Below are 25,164 nucleotides of genomic sequence, written 5' to 3' on the forward strand. Positions count from 1 at the left end.
CGCCTTATCGTGTGTGAAGGGATCTTAAAATGAAATCTCATTTTAAACTTCTCTTTATTGTAGCGTTAGTCATGGGTCTAATCTGAGTGTTGCTCCTAAATGAATTGCAATGAAAGGAGACAACCCCTGTGATTTATGAGGTGCTTTAACCTCTCACTGTTAGTGAGAAGAGATCCTGATAGTACCCCTGCTCCTGCCTGTTGCATCTCGCTCCTCCACTGATGCTGTGCCAGAGGAGTTCTGCTCAATCTGGGTAGCACCGGTGACGACAGGCTCTGAGGTGACACTGCTAAGTGCAGCAACTCAGCGTCACCCAACAGGTCCAGAAAGGAAGTTGTGGTTGGGAAATGTTTTATGGTCTGAAAAATAGATCTTCGCTCATGGCAAAGTGTTTGTAACAGTTAATGGCATAGGCAGAATTCACTGCAATTGCCTGGTGACCTTTGATTATTTGCAGTTATAGAGTGGAGAGTAACATAGGCAAAGCAGAAAGCTGGATATTAGCTCATTAATTTTGTATCAGAAATGGGGTCACCAGCAGGTCCAGGGAGGTTATTCTCCCTCTGTACTCGGCACTGGTGAGACCGCACCTCGAATACTGTGTTCAGTTCTGGGCCCCTCACCACAAGAAGGATGTTGAGGCTCTGGAGCGTGTCCAGAGAAGAGCAACAAAGCTGGTGAGGGGGCTGGAGAACAAGTCTTATGAGGAGCGGCTGAGAGAGCTGGGGTTGTTTAGCCTTGAGAAGAGGAGGCTGAGGGGAGACCTTATTACTCTCTACAACTACCTGAAAGGAGGTTGTGGAGAGGAGTGAGCTGGCCTCTTCTCCCAAGTGACAGGGGACAGGACAAGGGGGAATGGCCTGAAGCTCCGTCAGGGGAGGTTCAGGTTGGATATCAGAAAAAAATTCTTCACAGTAAGAGTCATTGGGTACTGGAACAGCTGCCCAGGGAGGTGGTCGAGTCGCCTTCCCTGGAGGTGTTTAAGGAACGGGTGGATGAAGTACTTAGGGACATGGTTTAGGGAGTGTTAGGAACGGTTGGACTCGATGATCCAATGGGTCCTTTCCAACCTTGTGATTCTGTGATTCTGTGAAAGGCACAAAACCACAGTTGGTCCTGGTCAAGCAGTGCCACAAACCAGGGCAGACGTGAGCTGCAGGGTCTGTTGAGTTGAGAGCTGCCAACAGGCTATGATGCGTTTGTGTCTGTGCTAATGCCACTGGAAGCTCCATGTGCATGTGGTCAGGTGTGGATGTGGGGAGAAGACCCTGAGGGAGAAGACTTTATAAACTGGAGCAGGATGTGTGAGCACTTGGCCCCTTACAAGAGAGTTTACTTGCCACAAGCAGTGGAAAATGAGGCAAAAAAGGGGCACAGAAACTGGGTGTGAGAAGGTGAAGTAGTTTGGCCAGGCTCATAATGCTCATTGGTGGTGAAAGGGGAGTTAGGTCTGCTGCTGGTGCTCTGATTCTGCTGGTGCTCTGAGGAATAAATGTAACCTCAATAGTACACAAAAATAAACTCTGCATTTCATCAAGCTGCCTTTTTGTTAGCTATCACAACTACTCCCCAATGGCAATGTTTTAATCAGCAACATGCACACAAACGTCCCTTGCACAAGCAAACAATGAATTCATTTGTTTAAAATTGTTTTTATCTCTTTGTGTTGTCTAGGAGCGAGCCCGAGTCTGCCTGACGTATTTGGTGAACCAGCTGGCCAACATGGAGCACTCATTTCACCATATTCTTTTGCTGGAAATTAAAAGTCTCACTGACACCTTTTCGAGCATCTTGGGCACCCAGAGCAGAGATATCTATCGCATGAGCAACAGTTTCACTGCCATAGCCAAGCTCCTCGTCCGACAGCTAGAGAACGACAGCATGTCAGGAGCCAGGTAAAGCTGGTTTTTGTCTGATAAAGCCACAGTCACCTTTATGGCTGTGTGAGGCAGTGTAAGTTTATATTGAATATAAATGAACAGTCACTTGAAAGTAAGATGTACTGCATTTCCTACGAGTCACTATATTGCTATTTGCACATCTGTCTTGATATCCCACTTGTGTTATTCCAGTATCTACTGACTCAGCCATTGGATTGCACAATTTCTAGGGTCAGGTAAGCATACAAAATAGTTTACAGACACCTGATGGGCAACTTCCCTACCTGTAGAAGTAATTTGAGGTATGCTTCTCAAATGCAACTGTAAGGATCATCAATGGAAAGTGGCAATCTGCAGTTAAAGGGTGGCAGTAAGAGCTGTGAGTGCACTACAAGCACCAGCTTCATGCCACCAGGCAAAGCAGCTTCTGAACATTGTACAACAGATACTGCGTCATTTGGCACTGAAGGATAAAAAAGCCGTTCAAGTTTTAGCACTTAAAGAACAGGAAGAAAATCTTATCTTAGATAAGCAGATTAAGGCAATCTAAAAAGCTTCAGTTAAAAATAAATCAGTGAAGTTGGGCTACAGGATTATCCTTGAGTTTGTTGTAGAAGATAACCACTGAACTGATGGGAACAATGACTGGAGTAGCTCCCTAACAGAGGTTTGCTAAAAAAAAGTCTGAAAAGAAAATCTCAAGCTTGTATAAAAAAGATGTTCTGCTCGCTCAGCTTCTTTTAAATGCGTATCCTAAGGTTAAAGCATCAGGAAGCATTGCTGCATTCATCACAGCAAGAGTATAAGTGTTATTTTAATATATAGTGGTAGTCAGTTTTAATTAGGGAGCGACTTATAATTAGCATTGTGTATACCGGAATAGGTCAAGAGGGCACAAAGGAATAGTAATTCTGTGATAAAATTTAACACAGATGTCAGAAAACTCATAATCTTGAGGAATAGCCTTGGAGACAGACGTGGAGTCGGAGCCAAAACATTGAGGTCATTCGAGAAACAATTAATTGGTGTCCTGGAGAGAGTTAAAAATGAAAAAGAAGACAAACCCTGATATAGTCCCTCATTTTACAACAAGGCTGTAAGGAACGTCCAAACTTCACCAGGTGGCAGAAACCTCTGTTGAAATGAAGCCCTTGGCACTCGTTCTGTGAAAAGTTTCATTGAAGACAGTGAAAAAGCCAAACTGAAGATAGCAAAATGAGCATGAAATGACAGACATGTTTTCCAAACTAGTCAAGTTCAGCTATGAAGAACAGTTATGTCAGATGTCACTTAGTGAAGGAGACCAGAGGATGTCATATTCTGGGAACTGCAATGAAGCCGGACAGGAATCAAGTCTTCAGTAACAAAGCATGATAATCACTAACACAGCCCATCACAGCCCCTTTATGGTAGAAAAGTTAGTTTATTTGCTAAAATGATGTGATATTCCTCTTCCTTATTATCTTCTATGTTTAAGTCTATCTCTTGAGCTGAGAAGTATTAAAAGAAACTAAGAAAAGGCCTTCATTAAAACGTTGCTGCTGTGTTTCCCCATTTCTCTCTCAAATTCCCTTTTGTTAAGGACTTGCTTTGCTGAGGAGAAGAAGCTGCTTCATCTGCAGGAGTGTGGTTACAGATGCAAAATGCTGTTTGGGTGTAGAGTCTAGTGGAGGAGAAGAGAGGAAATAATAATATTTTTTCAGTGAATTTTTCAGAAAACTGAAAAAAAACCCCAACCCTCTACTGGTTATCCTAAACTTGAAAGGAAAATACTTTGGTTGTTTGCTCATTTAAGTGGCATTTGCTGCTGAGTGACACGTTTGAATGCAGCCATGCCCACTGGCGAACGAAAACGTAACTGTGTTCCTTGGAGTATGAATGCTACCATGGGGTCAGAGGGACCACATTCTAGAGGTTGGTCATACTGTGGAGGGGCAGATGAGGGGAAATGAACCCACCTTACCAGAGCTGCTCAGAGTTCGTTCTGGCTGAAGGAAGGGCAGAGTTTGGCTGTATGTCAGCAGTGGAAGGAACTTGGACATTTCTCCACTCTGTTTGTTTTGCTGTTAGCAGTTTTAAACATGTCTGTGGATGAATGACTGCTTTTATGACACAGGACAGTCTCACACTCACACTCACCACAAGGCCAGTGTGAGCATAGCCAGAAGCTCTGGGAAGGAAAACGTGTTCCCGGTGCTCTTCTGGGTATGGAATGCTATCCTGGGACTGCTCTGTTGCGGTGGGGTCTGCTGTCTCAGGCCAGTGGCAGGGCCTAGACCCTATCAAACAAACCTTTCTGAAATTATTCCTTATTCTCCATCTGCTGCTTTTTTTATTCACTTTTTATTTTATTTTTCCTGCTTCATCTGCCTTAATCCTCTGTGACTCCAATTTCCTGATGCCATCAGTTATTATCTCAATGTGGCTATGAGAGATCAGAAGGAAACACTGATTTCTCAGAATTGCAATTTTTAGGTGTTCTTTTCCATTTCAGGCCTGAGTCAAACCTAGTACCAGCTAGATCAGACAAGGACAATTATGAGGGGGCAGTTAAGGCTAAAATGAGAGTTCTCCACTGATTTAAGTGGAGTTTCTTCTGACTTGTACTAATCTAAGTGGGACCGGTCCAGATGTCGAAATGGAAACGCTCTTCCAGCTCCAGAGCTGCTGCAGTTACTGAACTGCAGTGGGTTTTAAAGAGCAGCAATCCAGAGTATTTATGCTGTGAAAGTAAAAAGGATTTTAAAGTGTGTGGCTGGATTACAACCATTCCTTCCATAATCATGTGTTTACATAAGCAGAAACTGATTTCTTCAGAGCGATGGCTGGCTCGGAGTTGTTTGACACAGGGAATTTTACATTCAGTTAGTGGAGAATATAATTAAAACCATGCGATGCTCTGTTGCCCCTTACTGTCACAAAATTGCAAGTTATTCAATCTCAGAGGTGCTTTTTAAGAACACATACTGAGTTTTAATGAACTGATCCAACCTAGAAGTATAGCATGGTCAATCAAAAGAAGGCAAGAAAGGAAGGAAAGAAAGAAAAATTAATGATAATTCCAAGCCCTCGTTTTGGGTAAGAACTGAGCATAACAGGCTATAGCAGTGCTATGCATTTTAGTGTAGCACTAGGTGAAATTGCCTTTTCTCCTTAAAAGAGAAGATGGGTCTAGCACATGGCATCATTGAGCATTCATTTACCGTTCATTTGCCTTTAATTTTCTACAGCATTTGTCCTCCTTTAAATCGACATTTGCAGTCATAGAGAGAGCTGTAATAGCATCTAAGACTTTCCTATATTGGTAAGGGATGGTGATGTGATTTAATTTAGCACAGGTACCAGAAGCCTGTCTGCATGAAGCAATGAAGCATCCCCTTGCCTAACCGGTCTGTGTCCTACGTGGTCCCCGGGAGCCCCAGCCCCACAGGCAGGCCAAGCAGCGACAATTTGATTGTTGCTGGTCCACCACCAGCAGCTGGTGAAATATTCTGCCCTCCCTGCTTAGCACCCTGGGAGTGCGGAGGCTGTGAGCAACACTGCCTGCAAAATACTGAAGGATGCATCCTCCAGGTCCCTGTGGCATCTCAACCTCCAACGTTATCTGGCTGATGATGTTTTCGTCATCAGTTACCAGCAATACTTGGAAGCTTTTGATGAGCTCCTCAACTGTAAGCCAGAGGTTTTAAGATTGCCATCGCTATCCACCGGTTGCCTTCTTGAAGCCTGCACATGCGTTGTATTTGAGGAGGTGATTATGTCTGTACATTAACGAACCACAAGGACCCGCACTTGATCTGTTTGTGTTGCCTCCATCCACACAGAGATGAAGCCCTGGAAGCAATCCCATCTTGAGTGTATTTTTAGCAGTTTCTATTTGTGCGTGCTCCCTTTCCCATTTTAAGCACCTGACTGGCGTAGCTGATAATGGTGCTGGTGGCCTGGAGAAATGCTCTTCAAACTATTGTATCACTCTTAGCTTGCTGACCTTAGATCTCTTTCTACAGAGAATTTAAAAGCAGTGAAACGATGAGTAGCACAGTACTATCTTTGCGAGCCAGGTCCTTATGATTTCTCGATAGGTTTGTGCATCCTTTTCCTCTCAAAAACAGCCTAAGCTTTGGTGTAAGCTGATCCTGCTCCAGCAACCTCAGCAATGTACTGAATGTCTCTTGCCAAGATTTCAAACAATAGTTTATTTTACTGTTGCTGGAAGGGGAGACCAGCAGGAAGGCCTGCCAGGCGCCCCGTTGGGCGTGGGGTGGAGGCTTCGTTGAACATTTCACTTGGGGTATGTGCTTTTGGCTTCATGGGAACTGATGTGAGTGCAAAGCGGGTACACGTGGGAGTCGGTGGTGCCCTGGGGGCATGGCTAAAGCTGAGCCCTCTGCCTCCCTCCTGCAGCGCTCATCCTTGCCCTGAAATCCCAGGAACCAGCAGGGTCAAAACTGAGGTGGTGGTTTGAGGAGCAGCGATGAGCCCTGTACGCGCTAACTTACCGCTGTTTTACGTATTGCAAACAGGATTCATTAATGTTTAGCAGAAGCGCTTTTTTTGCATTTCCTTCACAGAGCCATCAGAGCTCAAGAGGAGAATGCAAAAAAGTGTGCTGATATAAAAAGCCAGTTTTATTTCCAAACATCATTGGGGCTTGCTGGTTTAGGTCTGTCATTCATAAGCCTCATCAGTCCATCAATCCGCAATCTGTAGCCAGAGGGCTTTATATATATATATGCGTGTGTGTAACAGACATCTTTCTTGGTGCTTAGTTCCCACAATGGGAGCAGTGTTGAGAGTAATGTTAGAGTGACAGCTTTCTAATAAATTAAATCTTGTCCCACATCTCCAGAAAGATTTGTTATAAAAGGTCATACCGAGGTTCTTTATTACAGAAGGTTCTTTTTTTTTCCAAAATGTTCTGCAGTGTTAATGTATTATGAGTTCTTGCCCAAATTAAAAACAAAACAAGATAAAACTTGCCAACTCCCCTGAGAAATATCCTGAGCTGCCTTTATCAAAACAAATGAAAAAGTGCATTTTGTGATGCACTATTCATGGGGGTAAAACAGCCTTTGTTTCCACAATTGGTATTTTGCAGTTTGCTCATCAGGAAAAAAAACATCAACAAAGAAATGCTCAGAAGCAAGATGAGCTTGTTTCAGAGCTGTGGGCAGAGTTTTAAAAGTCTGTCAGATGCCCCTTAATTCTCTAAGAGATTTCTGATTGTCTTTGTAATGCCTTCAGGATTTTTTGGTCCAGTTACTCCATAGATACAGGAGTAAGATGGGAACATACAAACCCCTGGAAGAAGACACCTCCCTGAGGAAGAGGGGAAGGAGCAATAATGCTTTTGCCACAGTGTGCCATTTGTCCTCTGGGAGATGCACTCTTGCTGCTGCATAAAGGCCAAGCAGCATCTCCGAGGGAGAGTGCACATACCCGAGATTCAGGTTTCTGGTGAACGGCCCAATATTTGGAGGAGCTGAGTCTCGCTGGGAGGGCTGTGAGCTGTGTGAGAACCCAGCAAACTCTGGGTTTGGCAGTGCAGTTTGGGGGAATCCAGCACTCAGACTAATCCCTAATCCAGGGAATCTGGTGCAGGGCCAGGGAAAGGGCAGCGCCTGGGCAAGGTGGGCCATCAATGTGTTTCCCTATGCCCTAAGCTGTGGTGGTGGAGGATCTTCGATCCTTGACCCCTTCTGCAGAGGGTTTAGGCTGTGTCGTAGCGCTTTGGCCGGTAGCGATCACCGCCGCTGCGGCAGCACTGCTGGACCTCCAGTGAAGACAGCATTTTTCACTGGTCAGACGACAGAAAGCGTTACTAGAAAGCAATTTTTTACCAGCAGTACATTTGACAGCACATTTCTTTTTTGTGCTTTAAGATTAACAGCTTCCCTCCAATTTATGTTAAAGCTATCTTTGAATTTTGCTTTAAAAGATTACATATTCTAAGAGTTTAAAACAATACAACTTGTCCTGCAGTTCCACAAGTCTTAATTTTCTCTTTCTCTCTTGATGAGCTTCAGTCACATTACTCAGAACGTTTTGAGCCTGTTTCCATCCGTGTTCTGTCTCTTGCTGAACTTCAGTCACATTACTCAGAACTTTTTCCAAGCCTGTTTCCATCCACGTGCCGAGTTTTAAAAGATATTTTTCTTATCCAGAGTATGACGATTCAGTAGGAACTGTATGTACTTTTGTTAAATCTTCAAACCCACAAACTTCTACAAACTCTGCAATTAGCTCTACTTTTGGTTTATGAAAATAATGTAATAAGTCACTGTTTAGTAACCTTGAGAGAATGGTTTCAGTTCAGTTGAAAAACTTTTCACTATGGGACTGTCGGGGAAAGAGTTGGGTTTTGCTTGTGTAGATACAGCACACGCAGTTTCCAATCCAATGTTGTCAGAAATGTTCAATATTTCTGATCCATCTGATGGACACGTTGATCCAGAAGATGTTTGAGGAAATGATAAATCAATCTCTGCTGAATCATAATTGTTTTACGAGGTACATAATGTAGGTCACAAGCAGAAATGCAGTGTCAGCATGGTCATGAACACAGTGTGCCAGAGTTAAATCTCTGCTCTCTGTTTCCTTAGGATAGAAAATGATACTGGAACAGAATCTCCTGTACCACTGGATGATTTAAAATCTGTTATGAATGGAAACGAAGATGATGAAAAGCTTCAAGTTAAAATACAAGCTTTTGAAGAGAAAATAAATGTCGACAACAGCACTCCTGGCTCAGTGCGGAGATACAGTTTAGGCCAGGTTTCTAAAGAAGAAAGGAAGGATATGAGATTTAACAGGTATGGCTCTGCGAAATGTGAGAGGTTTTCATGAGTATCAGTTTCGTAATAAAACTTTATCCAAACATTGAGAGATTAGTCTGCTTGCATGATACCTATGGGCATCGTAAGTCTAATTTTAACTAAGCCTCATATCAGTGAATTCAAAGGCTGGATAAAATCTTTCAAAATCATTTATTTAATCTCTTCTGTGCCCTAAACCAGCACAAGGGATAGGAAAATATTTACGCACAGATATTACCAGAAAGGAAGGTACAGAGACCTCTCTTGGGTATTATTGCTGCCAATACCTATCAAACATTTGAATCAAATTTTGTGTGCTGGCTGAGATGAGTGCAACTCTCCTGGGACCCTGGGGGAGATAAGGGGTTAGACAGCAATGTGCACCCATGGTCTCCTTAGGCTGTCTGTGCACCACAACTTTACAGCAGAGATTTTATCTTTCTGCCCCAGTATTTAACCTTTCAGTAACTTCACTTCTACCCTTCTTACTTTTATGGAGGCTTAAATTCATCCTCAGCGTATAGGTATGGGGCAATGAAGAACCGGGGCTGAGTCTTGGTTCACTTAAATGACTGCTGGATGGCATTTTTATGATGTGATCAATAAAGCATATATTCCAGTGCTAGGGTTATAAGTTTCTTGTGGATAAGTTGACTAGCTTTGTCCGTGGCATGCAGATGTTGGAATATATGGATATTATTTAGTTTCATTTGCTTATTAAAGCTATGACTTGAGTTTTTCTTTTGAAATGCGTATTTATCAAAAGATCCTTGCCTCTGGCTAAGAGAGCCCCACGCTGATCTCTCTGAGCCAGCTGCACAGAGGTAACTCGGAAGAGCACATGTTCTTGCCTCTATTCCAAACCCATTTTCCTTTCCTTAATCACCTTCCAGGTCCAAAAGCCTTGCTTTGCATGCAGTCCGCATGAAGGGAGTAAACTCAGAGAGTGGACAGGATGAGGAGAACGGAGAGATAACTGCCGGTATCTCCTTCACTGAGATCTACATTAGCCAAGAAAATGACAAATTGACTTTTAGCATTGATACTGAAGCAATGCAACTGGGAACTTCTTCGGTTTCACACCAAAGCATCAATTACATGGAGTCAGCAAATTTGCCGGATTCTGCTCAAGAAAAGGCCCACGAAGGAAGTGCAGAGGCCGTGACGAGCCCTGTGGAATACCAAGACAAACTCTACTTGCACTTGAAGGAAAACCTGGCTAAAGTGAAAGCCTATGTCACGGAGATGGGGAGGAAAATTCCTATCCCTGATCAGTGTGTTATTGAAGGTAAGAGGTCTGAGCCTTTCTGAGTATGAGAACTTTAAAACTATACTGGAAGTCTTTGCAGGGTTCAAACAAATGGGCAGCAAAGCTCCTCTAGTGCCAAGCTTGTGGATGGGGAAGAACATTATAAAACAATGTTATTCATGAATTGCAGTGTTTTGAAATCTTCCAGGCCTGTTGTTTTTTTCCTTCAGGGATATAGTGCAGCCCTCGCTTAGCTCACACTCACATGAAGGGTAACGTGAGGATTGCCTTTTGGCTGTCATAGAGAATGAGCCCTGAGCTCTCTGGAAAAGGGCAGGACCCGAGCCAAAGAGCCATGGCTGTTGGCTTGGGCTGGCCATACCATCTGGTGGGCAGGCAGGCAGGGGGAGTGTGCCTTTCTGCCTTTCTCTTTCTACCCCAGCTCCAGGCTGTAAGTTATGGAGCTGTGTTAATGGTCATGGAGCGTTGAGTGTGACAGAGCGCACATGCAATAGGTTGAACTCTGCCACGCAGGCATATGGGTAAGCACATGCCAATAGTTAAGCCTTTTGTTCTGCTGTGTTGGTCTAGAGCAAATCTGAGTCTCCTTCCTCACTAACATGACATTATTAAATCAGTTGACTTACAAGATACACCAGAAATGAAGTAGGTCAGGACCCTCAGGTCAGCATGTTCCATCACAGACAAAAATCTCCTTGAAGGCAGAACAGAATGAGATCCCTGATTTGGATCCTATCTCACTACTTCCCTGTGGTTGTTTAATGTTTTCTGCTTTCATCCATGGTGGGTATTTGTTTTCAAGTTCGAGAAAGCTGGTTTTGTGAGACTGTGTGGGAGATGGGCCATATACTACAAGATGGGTCTTTGATACTCCTCTTTGAAGTAAATTCTTTAGGCTGGGTAGTGAGCTGCTTGCTTATGCTGAGTAACAGTTGCTTCTTTTAGCATGAATTTGTGTGTATCTAACCCCTTGGTGGTCATGAGCTATTTACAACCCAACCCTTCAATGGGCCATGTTGATTCTGAAGAGTAGCTGACTCAGTAAACTAAATTAATTTGCAGTCAGTTAAAGCGTCATCTTCTAATGCTACATACCTTCAGGTCCATCAGATGTCAATGGTTGTTGATTCAGTATTTGTTTGTTTACTTTTTCAGTGGTCGAGAAGTTGAAAGGGAGTTTCCAGTCATACAAGGCATATAACTGTATACATTAAAAGCTTGTTTTTCTGAAGAATTTTTTAAATATCTTAAATTCCAGCTTTACTATTTGAAATATTTATGTGGTAGAATTAGTGGTTAAACTTTTATTTCATAAAATTACAGCGGAAACGTGAGAGCGAACAATCTGGAGTTGAAGTGCTGAATGCTGTTGCCTTGCAGTAATCAAATACAATAAGTTCAATATTTTTACATGTATTGCTCAGTTTCCTTTTGAAGTACCTATTATGATATGTTCTAAGCATGTGACTATCTCTAAATTCGTTCAAACTATTGTAATTTCCTGAAAATCCTCAACTAGCATTCTTAGGGAAATTCTTTGAGTAGGGACACATGTGCAGAACAGGAGATTTATGTGACTCATTCTAAATATGCTGAAGAAATGTGGTCTGGCTCATTACACAAGGGACAGCTTTGTTAATATTTGGTATATTACATAAACCACTCCATCAGAAACCTTCCAGTTATTGGACTTCTGCGATTCCCTGCGACTATAAAGGCCCACTCAAATGTATCTGTTTTACTTTCCAAGTCAGATGTTTAGAAAGCAGTAAGTAAATGTTAGAAAATATGGATACACGTGGTTGGCTAATTTTATCTTGGCTGTGTAGGAGTTTGCTGAAGTGGAAGTTTAATATGTAAAACAGGAAAAATATGAAAATATAGGCACATCAGAGCAATCTCTCATGAAACCAAGTGCTTGAAGGAAGTAGTGGCAAAATGTATTGCAAGAAAACATCGCTGCAATGTGCTAATAATGGAGAGTGCAAATTTCCCCACATACCCCTTTGTTACAGTGATACCTTTCCTGGGCTTTCAAGTGGCAGCTCACGGAAAGCTCAACAAAGCATTGCTGTCAGCTGTAAGAATTTCTAAGTAATGAAATGTTGCTTAAACAGGATTGAACCCCCAGTTACATTTCTAATGCAATGATGTCTCACCATTGGGCACACTGTGAAAGTGGTGAATTCCTTATGGCTTACAACCAAGACTGGGGAACATCCTCAAAAGGATGCTGCAATGACATACTGGTGAGGGTGAGGAAGCTTGCACACCTTTGGATACATCCAGAATTAATGTGCACAGCCCGTGCCAGATCTGAGGGCGTTAATACCGTGGGCAGTAGGAATGAAAGCAGGAGGCTGATGAAGGTTTTCTGGATGTGGAATCACTGCTTTGCAAAATGATGGAGGACATTCAGTTCAGTGCTAAGCAGGTGACAAAAAGCAAATGGACAGGAGAAGAATTATTGAGAAAAATAGGTACCTCATGATGACATTGTTGTGTCGTTGTCTGCATTAACTGAAGCCTGAATCTTGAAGGGCAAAGGTGAGTATGAGGATAATCCGAGACCTCCACATGAATTAAAATGGACTGGGACTCCTCAGTGGGAGGACGTCTAATAGGGATTTGCAATATCGTGGATGACTGAGAAGATTAACTGGAAGTGGTGGCTCGATGTTTGTCCTAATACTGGTACTACAGAGCACATAATGAAGTAATAGGGAAGCAAACTTGAAATACACAAAATAGACACCTCTTAACACAGAATTAGATACACATAATTCAGTGGCAGAACCGATCGCTACAGCACGTTTAGTATGCAGAAAGGATACCTGATTTCAAGTGATTAGATAAAATCATGGGTTAGAGCCACTCCAGGGTTATCAAAACAATACCACCCCTGGCTCTGGAAATGCCTGAGCCACAGATGGAGGTACCGGGAGAGCAGGAGGGAAACTGTGGCTGTGTGCTTGTTCTGTTCTTACACTCCTCGCTTACAGCTTTTTCACTTTGTGAGCTAGTACCAGGATAAGGTACTGGTGGGACTTTCTGACTCACATCAGAATTGCCGTTCCATCATCCCTTGAAAGGATGAAACCTGAGAAAATTAGGTTTCTTAACAAAAGAAGGATAAAACTGTAGGAAGACTTGGTAACAATTTTCAGCTATGCGCAAGACAGTTAGGGAAACGGCCCATGCTGGACAAAGCAAGAAATAATGAGCTTAAGTACCAATAGAAAAGATTCAGCTTAAACAGCAGGAACAGCTCTCTAGCTTGTGCTGGTCGAGGAGGTTGTGGAGGTTAAAAGCACTTTAAAGAAACCTGGAAGCTCGCCTAGGCAAGTAGCAAGGTGTGACGTTTCTGAAGAAGGGCTGGTGCTGCCTGAGCATTACGGTTTATCCCACGTATACCAGTTGATTTAAGATTTTATTTCTTCTGAATCTTGCCATACACCGTAAGCCAGCTGTACTGCTGCTGCAGCTCCAACGTCATAGGCACTCTTGACTTTGAGAGTGGGTAAGGGGACAGATCTGATGACCACTCCACATCCCCTGTGTGTCTTCGATTGCGTTCTCTGGTCTGTAACATTGTGAATTGCAGATTTGCTTTTTTTTGTTATTGATTCTGATATTTGCTGTGTAGATCTTAGCCCTCACAAAATATTTTTGCATTACAGAATGTGTTTTTCAGTCTCCTTGTTGACTTATAAGCACAATTGATTTTTACTACATGTCAAAAATTATGTAATATTAAGTGTTAGATTTTACAGTTGTGAAGGGATACAAGTCAAGAACTGAAAGGGTGGATCCATGGTCTGTCTGTGACAGTCTGAAGGTGTCTCCTATACGCATTGAACAATTGACATGTTCTCAGCTCTATGATCTCATTCAATATTTACTATTTTGGGCTGCATGTGCTTCAGGCAGACGAGAGTTGTGAATTGGGTGATGAACCTACAGCAGAAGCAGGGTTAAGACTGGGCTGTTGGCCAGAATGTCTTAGACTAAGGAAACAGTCAGAGGGTGATTGAAGAACAGACAAGCTCCAACAGTTTACCAGATGCGTGTGTGTATGGGCCTAAGTGAATCTTTTGGAATTAACACTGCTGTCTGAGATGGGATTTAAACTGGGGCACAAAGAAAGCATCTGAAACCAAAAAAAATCCTTTTATTTTAGCTTGTTTCAGTTTGGGGCTGATGGTTTAGTTCTGTTCCTGCTTAATTTAAACCAATATGCCCAGGTTCACATCTCTGCCATACCTTAAACAATTTGAAGCATTCTTTTCTGTCACATTCATCACTTTAATCCTCTTAAATCTGTGGATCTCTCCCTCAAAAAAAAAAAAAAAAAAGCCACCATATTTGTCAGGCACTTTAGCTTTCATGGAGCAAAGCAAAGTAGTTTTCGTCAGGCCATATTTCTCCAGATGGTTTGTGATCTTATATCTTATCGGTACTTCCAGGATCTTGCAGACGGCAGTGGCCCAGCCTTGTGCATCTGTAATTTCCTGAATGCTCATGAGCTTCATTGTTGCTTTTCAGCTTAGGCTGGGCAGGGGTTCCACTGCCTTGGTGTGGTTGGAGTCCCAGTGATTAAGAACAAGAACCCGTGTTCGTGATTTCGGTATTGCATTTGCAGTTTCTCCACTGGCTGCAGCAGATGCTCTCCGAAAGCTCCTTCAGCCTTTCTGCTTTTCTTGATCTCATATACCCATCTGAGGAGACAGGGCTGGCAATGGTCTGAAAGGCTAAAAGGAAAAATGACATTGCTGTCTTACCTGGTTCAGCCCAAATTCCTCCTACGTGCAGCATGGAGCTCTTGAGCAGCTGGCAGGCTCCACCTGCCCGAGCCATGCTGGCCCTTGCCTTGAACCCTGTGTGACAGGCTATTTTTGACTTATTCTTGTTTCCCAGACATACAGAGATGGTGGATCAACTGCATGGCCATGTCTGCCCTGCCTCTGGGGGTGGCTGGTGTCAGATGGTTCCCAGACACAAGCCTGTAGGGCTGCTGGATTTGGTTATAACTTCAGGGCAGGTCTGTGTTTTCCACTCTAGTTCTACTTGCTCTTCAGGTAACTGGGATAAAAATTACACCATTAACAGCTCAGAGCATGAAGTGTCAAGAAAGCAGTTGATAACATATGTGTGTAGAGGATACTAAAGGATTTGCACATCTCCAGCCTGTGTAGCCTCCTCTTTAAAAGAATAGAGCCCAGGGAGATCTAGTGCATCATTCAGTCCTTGGGCAACGAAGCTACATTCAAAACGCAATGCCAAATGATAAAAAATATTATAACCATTTTATAGTAGTAAGTCACCCCTAGTTCCTCGGTGCCCTACAGGAGGAAATACAAACAGCAAACATTTTATGGGATTAATGACAGAACACTGAAAAGGGAGGAGGCAGCAGGGGAAACAGGTTGCAGTACACTGGCCCTAAATCTGGTTGTTGTTATGTTTTATGCGGTACTGAGAGATAATCGGTACCATACGACGGTGTAGATGGAAAAGCTCATTGCTCCCCTGCAGTGCTCACCCCTGCACCGGTCTGATAAATTCCAGCATTCCATAAGCCAAACGTTGATTTGGAACAGATGGACCTCTGCTCCTTCAGTGGGACCTCAAAGCTGCATAGGCTCAGGCCAGCATTTCCAGAGATCAACTCTGCTGCTGCTAGGCCAGAAAAAATATTAGTTGGCATTTTATTCTTTGGGACTGGTATTTCAAATGCATCCCAAATGTGAGGTCTGGCAGTGAGAATGGAAGTGCTAACTCACAGGATAGCCATCATGCTCGCAGTGATCTGCACCATCACACTGTGGAGAAACTCCCAGTGCAACAGGGAGCGTAATAGGAACATGAAGGCAGTCATAACTTGCTGCCCTCACCTACGTGATAACAGCAAACCTCATGTGCTTTACACCTAATCTGGAAGCACCAGTTTAAACAGGCTGGTCTCCAAGTGTGCTTTACCTGGTAGCTGGGAGATTCCTGGTGGAGTGGTGTTATCCTTGTCCGGAGAGAAAAGCCAAACCAAAGGACTGATTTCTGAGCTTCTGGGTTGGACCAGGATGGACCGAATGGTTTGACCAGGAGCTGCCTGTGGCAGCTGTGCAGGCGGGGTAAGCCAGCAGCCCTCTGCCAGGCACTCGGGAGCCAGGCAGCTGCAAGAGTGGGCTGTTTTCCCAGGACCTCGCTTTCCTGCACACGCCTTAGAGGTTCTTTGCCCTTGAGTCATCGGTACGGGCAGCAGAAAGGTCAATGCACTTCTGCGTCTGAAGATGGGACAGTGTGGCAGATGTTTTACTGTTACACCTTCCAAACTGACGTAGGTTTTTCATTGCTCCAATGGTAAAGTTAAGCTAATCTGTATGTTTGCAAATGTGGCTTTTGCCACTCAGATTTGGACTCAGTGTATTGAGTCACGCCTTCTCCATTAACTTTTGTGTAATTTACTGGAGGTAAATCTATTTGACTGAGTTATGGCATGTATGCGAAGCTAGTAGTGTGAAAAATACATATAAATCAGCATTTTCTGAAGCTGCTTGCTTTTAAAATTACCTTTTTCTCCTATAAACATATTGTTTTCATACATATTTGTAATCCAAACTGAGGAGATCCGGCAAAGGGAACTGAGGAAGCTGAAAAAGGCTTAAAATTAAAATTTAAAAAGTTGATTCAATTTCTTATTCTCTGGTTTCATGTTTTCGGGTGGGTTTGATTCTATTTGGGAAGTTTACGAGCATGCTTTTACTCCTATTAACAGCTTTTATTTAATAGTAAAGGATTACCAATGTAAATCAAATAATGTGTTAATTGTTCCCAGAACCAGTGACTCTGTACCTACTTGCCTCTGTCCCTCCTGGTTTAGCCCAGCGTCTTGAGCTGGAATAAACAACAATTGACAACTCTACTAACATTCTTCTGTTTATATTTTGTTGTTTTTCCCTAGGCACAACCACTTAGCAGTGAACTTTAAAATTGCAACATATATTCTCTCGTTTCCTGTAGGAAAAACAAGTTGTGGCTCTTGCTAGAAGTTTGAGACTTGCCAACGTGAGAAAGGTTTCTTGACTGGAGAAACATTTCCTTGTGGTCTTGGTCAGTCTCTGGCGTCTGGGGTATTTGGTGATGGTGTGGGGTTGGTTTGTGCCTTGCATTGCCTTTCACATGTTCCTCATGTTTTAAAATCCTTGCCTCGTGTTACGTGGTGTCTCCTTCCAAGTAGAGTCAAAGCCAGGCTGAGGAAGGAGGAAAACTCATCCTTCTTTATGGAGAACGTGCCTGGGTGTCACCAGCTGCTGCTGCCAGCAATGCAGGAAAGCAGGAGATGGTGCCTCGAGGATGCTGAGACGAGGAGCTGCTTGTGTGGAGGGATGGACAGAGCTCTCAAGTGTCCTGCCTTAGGTTTGCTCATAGGAGCTCATCAATAGAGATAATTCATGCTAATTGGATAAAACAAGCCCTTGTCCTGACTGTTCAGTGTGATACTACAAAAAAGCTCGGGGTGGCTCTTTATCAGGGAGCGCAGTGATAGGATAATGGTTTTATGCTGAAAGAGGGGAGCTTTAGATTAGATATTAGGAAGAAATTTTTTACTGTAAGGGGTTAAGTCACTGGTCCAGGTTGCCCAGAGAAGCTATGGTTGTCCCATCCCTGGAGGGGTTCAAGGCCAGGTTGGATGGGATTTGGAGCAGCCTGGTCCTGTGGGAGGTGTCCCTGCCCATGGCAGGGGGTTGAAGCTGGATGGGCTTTGAGGTCCCTTCTAACCCAAACCACTCTGTGATTCCCCCAGATACTCAGCAGTGTATTACTTATATTAGTCAATATTTCTTTGCTGCTAATGAGATAAGGCAGAGCTATGAACTTTTCTCCGTTGCTGAGGTAACTAAGCCAATGCTTGGCTGAAAAAAACTCTCATCAGCGTACACAGACTTCTCGCCTAACGATCCTGCTTTGCAACAGGGCTGGATGGCCTCTCCCTGAGTACAGGGTGGCACCAGGCTGGCCAGCGTTCCACCTGGATGTGGGGGCACAGGCAGAGGTTGCCAGGTACTGAGAACTCAGTTTCTCTGCTATTACCAAAGGGAATGCTGGCAAGAGATACAAAACATGCCCTAATTCTCTCTGAGAAAGTCAGAACGTGGCATAGCTCATAAAAGCTCATTTTTCATACAGCAGCAGCGCGGCTGTGGGTGACTGGCGTTCAGATTTGGGTGTTCTGTGCGTTGACCTCTGACTGTCCTTACTGCATTAACACCGCAATGAAGACAGACCTGTCTTGTCCCTGAACCATCCCTTTCCTCCTCTGAACCGTCCCTTTCCTCCTCGTGCACATCTTTTGACGTGTTGACATGTACAATAGATTTTCCTGGCCCAACAAAATGCGTGTCTCCATCACCCAGCTCCAAGAGCTAGCGCTCTTAAATAGTCATAAGACAAACCTGTCTCTGGATTTTTCTCTTTTTCCACAATCAAAGCTTCTATGAGTCTGCACAATGAGTGCTCAGCACTCTTAGAGTAATTAATTTAGTTGTTGAAATGGTGTTTCCGTAAGTCCTAATTTAGGTCAGACGGGACAGGTTACTCTGTGAAATAGAGGTTGGCATAAATACCCTGCTTCAAATTTGCTTTCCACATTTAGAAGTGACAGTAGTTCTTAAAGTCAAAACTGGTTCTAGAGTCTGTAAATGTGTAACTTAAATGTAACCAATGTAATAGGCTTAATGTCCTCAGGGAAATTAGTTGATTTTTTCCTTCCTCCCTCCCTTACATACTTTTGACCAATTATTTTAAAGAGTTGCAGATCCATCTTTACCATAATTTAGCCTTTGTTGCTTTAAATCACATCAAAAGGACCTTTAGTCAACATTGGATTACCAGCACTCACCAAGACGTGCCATGTGCTGGGGGAGCTGTTGCAGAACAAGTAGGTTTTGTTGACAGGAATCTCCTGTGTGTTGTGTCTTACTGATACCCTGAAAGTTTCTTTGGGGCTAAATTCATCTCTCCTTACCAGGTGAAGTCAGGGTGAGTGGTTACAGGTTTCCACAAGGGGAATTACGCAGAGATTCAGAGAACTAAGTTGTCTCCACCTTCGTAGGCTGAGACTGGTTCCTTTTCACCTTTAGAGCTTTTTCCACTAACTCAAGCCTGCAAGTGATTTATTTTTGTTCTTGCTTGCAAAATGTTTTTTGCTCCCTTTTTCTGGCTAAACTACAGCCCTGCTCCCTCATCAGATTCCCCTTTCTCGGCTGCCAGGCAACTACAAGTGCAAATGCAGTCAGTTGTTTTCCCTTTCAAGTTTCACAGGTGTGAACAGGTCTCGGTATGTTGTGGTATCTCTGATTTAACACCTCTAAAATCAGATTACACGAAGTTGATATTTGGTTCATAGTGTTTTATATATATCTCAGTGACGGACTGGGAAAAGGATGCAACGTTGCTTACCTAAAGGGCAGCCGATTTATCTATGTGTGTTTTTATTTACGTGTGTTTAGATCTCAAGCTGCACATTGTACTGAGTACATATTCCTAAATACTACAATCATTTTAAAAGCACCTTTTTCACTGGGTTGCTTGTTTTCCTGCAGCATGAGTGTACCCTCTGTGCCAATCTCACATGCTGTGGGACAGTCTCTGATGATGCTATTAATTAATATGATCAGGTTTTTTCCATTTTAAATATTTTATAAAATGACACAACATAGGTATTTTTTCTGAAACATCATTTTCTTGATTCATTTCAAATTTCACTCATCATTTCCTAGCTTCATTCTGGGCAGCTCTGTGAGCCCAGATGATGACGAGAAACTCATTTTGCCTGGCTTACCTATTGACTGGTCTTCCGTGATCATAAAAATGAATTCCCATGGTATTAGCATCTTGGTTTGCACAGGAGCAAAATACAGTGTTAACAGGGCTAGATGTGGATCAGATTCATCTTAGTCTTCATCGGAATAGCTTTATTATTTAAATACCACTTTCCACTGACTTTGGGCTAGCTGAGGTTAGCTGTTACATGTTGAAAGTGGTATTTCATTGCAAAGCATTGAATATCACATGGAGTAAATTCTGGCTTGTTAACAGGCGTTGCGACATTCAGCATGTCAAATGTAGCAGAAATAGCTATGAGTAATCACTCATCTCAGAGCAAAGCTTTAAAGACTGTCTGAATTGGAGGCTTTTTACAGTTGGTATTGACAATTGAATGCTGCTTTTTTCCAGGAACTAACTTTTTGCTCAGCCAGCATGAACCCCGATGCTTCAGCTGACATTTATTTTGGCAGGTATTGTCAGCCTCGTTATTTTTTCTCAATGTTATTCACAATGTCTTGCTAAGCAATTTAAGTTTTTGTGTCTCCCCATATATCCTTTGCAATTTTTTGTTCTGTGGCATTCAGGATCCTCCTTTGCAGTCCTACCAAAACACAATCCCACCTAGCATTAAACACCCTTTCTTAATTGCTGACCGGGGCTCGTATGCCAGAGCTCTGCCCTGCTCTGCTCGCAGCTGCAATGCCTTCTGTGGGAGACTGCCCAGGTGGGGTTTAATTGGTTTGGTGTGGACCTACAATGGGTGACAAGAAACCTAACTCTGGACTCTGCTGCCTTGCAGAGTTTAATGCACTCCAGTGTTTGCCTGCAGCCTTTAAATGCTTCCCAGGTTTCCTGTCAATTCATATATTTGTAACTGAAAAAAATAAGTGTTCTACTCAGTGAAGAGGAAGACAGTGACTGACAGGTCCTTTTTGCAGTGACAGTACATGATTTATGTACTCACTTTTGTCTAAGTGATCTCTCACAATGAAGCATTAAACATTTTACACGTGTGGACTCAGGACAAACCTCTACTTCTGTCTAAGTGTATTGAAATTAAGTTTTCGTTAGCATCTGTGATGTATAACCAGGGGTCCTTAGTTTGGACCATGCTGTTTGAAGAACATTCTGTCAACAGCCTCCTTGGAGACATCATTTAGTTTTGTGCTTTAATATGTCCTGGGGCTTGGGGTCGCTCTAATGGATCCCCTGAGTGTCTCAAACTCCTCCTTTATTTTGAACATGAACACTGGTAGGTTTGGGTATGAACCAGTGAGTCTGGGTAAGGTAGGTTAAATTCAATTTTTCCGCATAGCTACTAGTGGATTTTATGCTCCATCTTTTTCCTTCTAAGGTGAGTGTGTTGCTAATGGGCGTGACTTATCCTGGGGTCTGCAGCTATGTTAGTTTTCTTTTCAGAATTGTTTTCTCAGTTTAGCAGCATCTTTATTGGTTTAACTTTAAGCTCTGGCTTTCTACTGCTGAAAGTTTACAGTCATACTCACACTTATATTATCCCACTGTAGATTTTAGAGTATGTTTGTGCTTAGACGATTGACACAACCCAAACAGCACTTCCACGTTCCACAGGATTTAGTCAATGTGCACAAATAAATGTCATCTTCTTCAAAGAGCAGCTAACAATTGCCCAGTGATTGGTGTCAAACCACCACTTTGTGTGGATTCTCCCCTTATTCGAGGCACCATTCTCCTGTAATATGATCAGTTTTTCAGACCTGCAGAAGAGGGAAAAGTGCCGTATTTCTAACACCAATGAGCATGCCTCTTTTTTTGTGTGCCTGGTGAAGGAAAAGCAGAGCCCCACTTCAGCTTCTCTTTTCATCACTGTCGCAAAGCAAAGGAAACGTCTTCAAAGTTCTCCTCTGCTAAATGCACTCTCTAGGACAAAGACGGATGGGTTTCCTTGCTGGCTCACCCATGGGTGAGGAGGGCCAGGCCTGGTCTGGGTCCTTCCTCCTGTCTCTTTGGAGGGAAGTGATCTGGATGATGTTTGTAGTTTTGTTCAGAGTAACATCATTTTGACTTGGTTCACGAACTCCCTTTCTGGGAGGAAAGCTCACTGCCTGGTTTGACCCTCTGACTTCCTGGTGTCTGTGGCTTTTCTTCTGCTTTCACTATTGCTCCTTCTGGACCCATGTTGGCTTATGAATCTGCCTATAATTAAAGATTAATGAGCACCCTGTTGGCTTCCAGATAATCTAAGCTTCATCAGCTATAATTTTGCTGATTGTACTATGTAAGCGTTCCCCTGAGGAAGGAGTGCTGTTGTCATCCCTTGCTTTACAGTCGCTACAGTCTGGTTTGGTTCTTGTGCTCACTTCCAGATATTACGCAGTGCTTTGGCTTGTACATATTTCCCCACAGAATGTGTAGTGACTCTACTAGTTTTTGTGAACTCTTAACTTTAATCTCCTGTGCCTTTACATCTCAGATCTCTTGTCTTGTGCTCCAGTGGAGTCTCAATGAGCTCTGCAGTCCCAGCTTGACACTGGTGACTTCCTTTTCCCAGCAAATTCCAACAGCTTTGTCAAAGGATAATAAAGTAATTTGCACTTGCCATCTTCTGAAGTTTTTTCCCAAAGCCTAACAGCCATCTGGCATCTCTGCAGCATCTTCATCACGTTCCAGCATCCCAGGTTTTAATTTTCTGTGTTTTCAGTGACAATTTGATCCATTGACACTTTTGCTGTAGGGACCCATCCTTTTGTATCTCTGGTAAAATCATTCCTCATACGTTGTGGTTTTATGTGAAATACTGAAATTATTACATTTCTCTCCTTTGCTTTCACATCTTGATTAGATAAAAAATGTTAAAAGCAACAAGTATTTCAAGATGGTCTGTTGTTGGACAGAAAGGCTGCCTTCTGGTATCAGTCCTCCTTGTTGCTGGCTCTCATTGTTAGCAGATCCAGAAGGGTTGGTGTTTAAACTCTCTCCCACTAGCCACATATTCTAAAAAGTTACGACTCATTTTTCCACTTAGGATATTTTCTTACAGCATTTTATTCCTACACCTTCGCTGCACAGTGACTCACCAGGACAGCATAAGCCTCTTGAGTAACGCTCCCCGCACAGCTGGCCCGTGTCAGCCTTCTCAGCTGTGTGATTTGTTTTGTGGATGCTGCACGGCGAGACCTGGCTGACCGACTCCACAGGAACCCACGCGTTCTCTGTTCTCCTTGAAAATGCTTTGGCTTTCACCCTGCAGGTGCTGGCAGGGCAGGGCCACCGGAGAGGTGAGCAACAGTGGCTTTGTGCCTGGATCAGTCTAATGGGCTCATCAGCCACTGCAGGGCAGTTTGTCTGTCTGTCATTTCTGCCTTTAGCTAGGAAACAAGTGCACTAGCAGCAGCTGGGGTGACCGGGTCTTCTCCTCCCCTTCCAAGTTCAACTCTCCAGCTGGGTGAAGAGGGCGCAGCTCTCTCCTATGTTTGCACCAAGGTCATTGTCTAAAGCTCTCCGTCTTCTTTTTTCCATGACTTTTTACCTTGAGTAGGCATTTTTTCCTGTTCAAAGGGACTATAAAATGATACCATTATTTTAAGTTAATAAAGAACTCTTATTAGGTTATGCTTAACATGCTGTTATCATTATGAGTAGTCATCCAAAGACAGAAAATGAAGGTTCAAGGTCAATGTTTTTCAAAAGCAGAATCGTGCATCTCAAGGGCTTAATTTCCAGTTATTTATAAAACCAGAATGGGAGGTTCACAGTCAGGTAACATTATGTAGGATATAGCTTTTGCACTCAGCAGCTGATCCCAAAGGGCACTTCCAGATTGCATGTAACCATTGCAGGATTTTTATCAACAGATGATGTGATCGCAGATAGCGTAAATGGTCATGTTTGACAGAGCAGTGAGAACTGGAGATGTTTTCTCTGTCTGTAGTGCCCTGGAGCTGGGGCTGCAAGTCAAACTGCATTTTTAGCGAAAACTTGTGTGTTGTGTGGGTGGCACTGAGTCACAGCTGTTAACAGACACATCCCGTCTTTCCCGGTGGGTAACGGTAAAGACACTTGCAGTCCCTTGTGCTGACTGGACCTGGAGCTCCATGCTTTTTCCTTTCTGTGTGCTTCCCTTTGCTGCAAAGTCTGTGGCTGTGCAGGCAGTTGGTATGACCAGGAGACCTGGAACTTACGTGCTGGATAAGAAGTGGGGTTTGTAGGACCTGGACAGCCTAGAAGCCAGGCTGTAGCCAGAGCGTCTCTGCACAGGCAGGTTCTGGTAGACCTGAGCTCTGGGGCTGCAGCTCCTGGGTAGACCGCACCTTGAGTACTGTCTTCAGTTCTGGGCCCCTCACCACAAGAAGGATGTTGAGGCTCTGGAGCGTGTCCAGAGAAGAGCAACGAAGCTGAGGAAGGGGCTGGAGAACAAGTCTGACGAGGAGCGGCTGAGAGAGCTGGGGTTGTTTAGCCTGGAGAAGAGGAGGCTGAGGGGAGACCTTATTACTCTCTACAACTACCTGAAAGGAGGTTGTGGAGAGGAGGGTGCTGGGCTCTTCTCCCAAGTGACAGGGGACAGGACAAGGGGGAATGGCCTGAAGCTCCACCAGGGAAGGGTCAGGTTGGATATCAGAAAAAAATTCTTCAGAGAAAGAGTCATCGGGCACTGGAACAGCTGCCCAGGGAGGGGGTCGAGTCGCCTTCCCTGGAGGTGTTTAAGGAACGGGTGGATGAAGTGCTGAGGGACATGGTTTAAGGTAGCGTTATGAATGGTTGGACTCGATGATCCGGTGGGTCCTTTCCAACCTGGTGATTCTATGATTCTATGACGGAGAGGGGGGCTGTGGCTGGGAGCCTTCACTGAGTGGGGCAGGAGCTGATACATCGTCTCCCTGCTCCGTGTCGCAGGGCCCAGGGAATACTCACTAACCCTCTTCTTTGGAACTGTGGTATTTCTGGTGATGAATTTGTAAGACAGCCTCTACAGCAAACATGCCATAGTGTTGTAGGTTTATCTGTGTATCTTTTGGCTCCAGGAGAATCCATTGCAAAGGGGAAATACCACAACTTACACCCGTGGCTGAATGAGCCCATCCTAGCTGGGAGCCACACACTGCTCTCCTCCATCCCTAGACACCAGCTTTCGGCTGCGTAAAGTCTCGGCAAGGATCCCACGGATGTCAGGCCCCCACAGAGCTGTTTCCTAATATGGGATGTTTCTTCCAACAAACTCTTTAAATAAGAATAAGTGATGCACAGTTTTAACAGATCTGTCTGGTTCGATAAGCTAAACGCTGGCACCAAATGTGTGAGAAAGCACAAAGGAGATAAACAGCCTGACCGCGCGCTGCCTTCACCTTCTGCATTTGGGAGTAAATGATTACTACTTAAGATTTAAAGCACTGGAGAC

The 25,164-nt window shown here is 43.7% G+C and overlaps 1 protein-coding gene across 12 annotated transcripts in view; it reads left to right on the forward strand.

The window, feature by feature from the left end:
• Window positions 1-25,164, forward strand: part of VEPH1 (ventricular zone expressed PH domain containing 1) — a 95,238-nt gene that overhangs the window by 41,838 nt on the left and 28,236 nt on the right. For all 12 annotated transcript variants that reach the window (XM_054074414.1, XM_054074417.1, XM_054074408.1 and 9 more), the window contains 3 exons: window positions 1,675-1,895; window positions 8,483-8,692; window positions 9,589-9,983. In XM_054074414.1, coding sequence (XP_053930389.1) covers window positions 1,675-1,895; window positions 8,483-8,692; window positions 9,589-9,983 — 826 coding nt within the window. The remainder of the gene's footprint in view (window positions 1-1,674; window positions 1,896-8,482; window positions 8,693-9,588; window positions 9,984-25,164) is intronic.

The sequence above is a fragment of the Cuculus canorus genome, chromosome 9 (genome assembly GCF_017976375.1).
Source record: "Cuculus canorus isolate bCucCan1 chromosome 9, bCucCan1.pri, whole genome shotgun sequence".
NCBI lineage: Eukaryota > Metazoa > Chordata > Aves > Cuculiformes > Cuculidae > Cuculus > Cuculus canorus.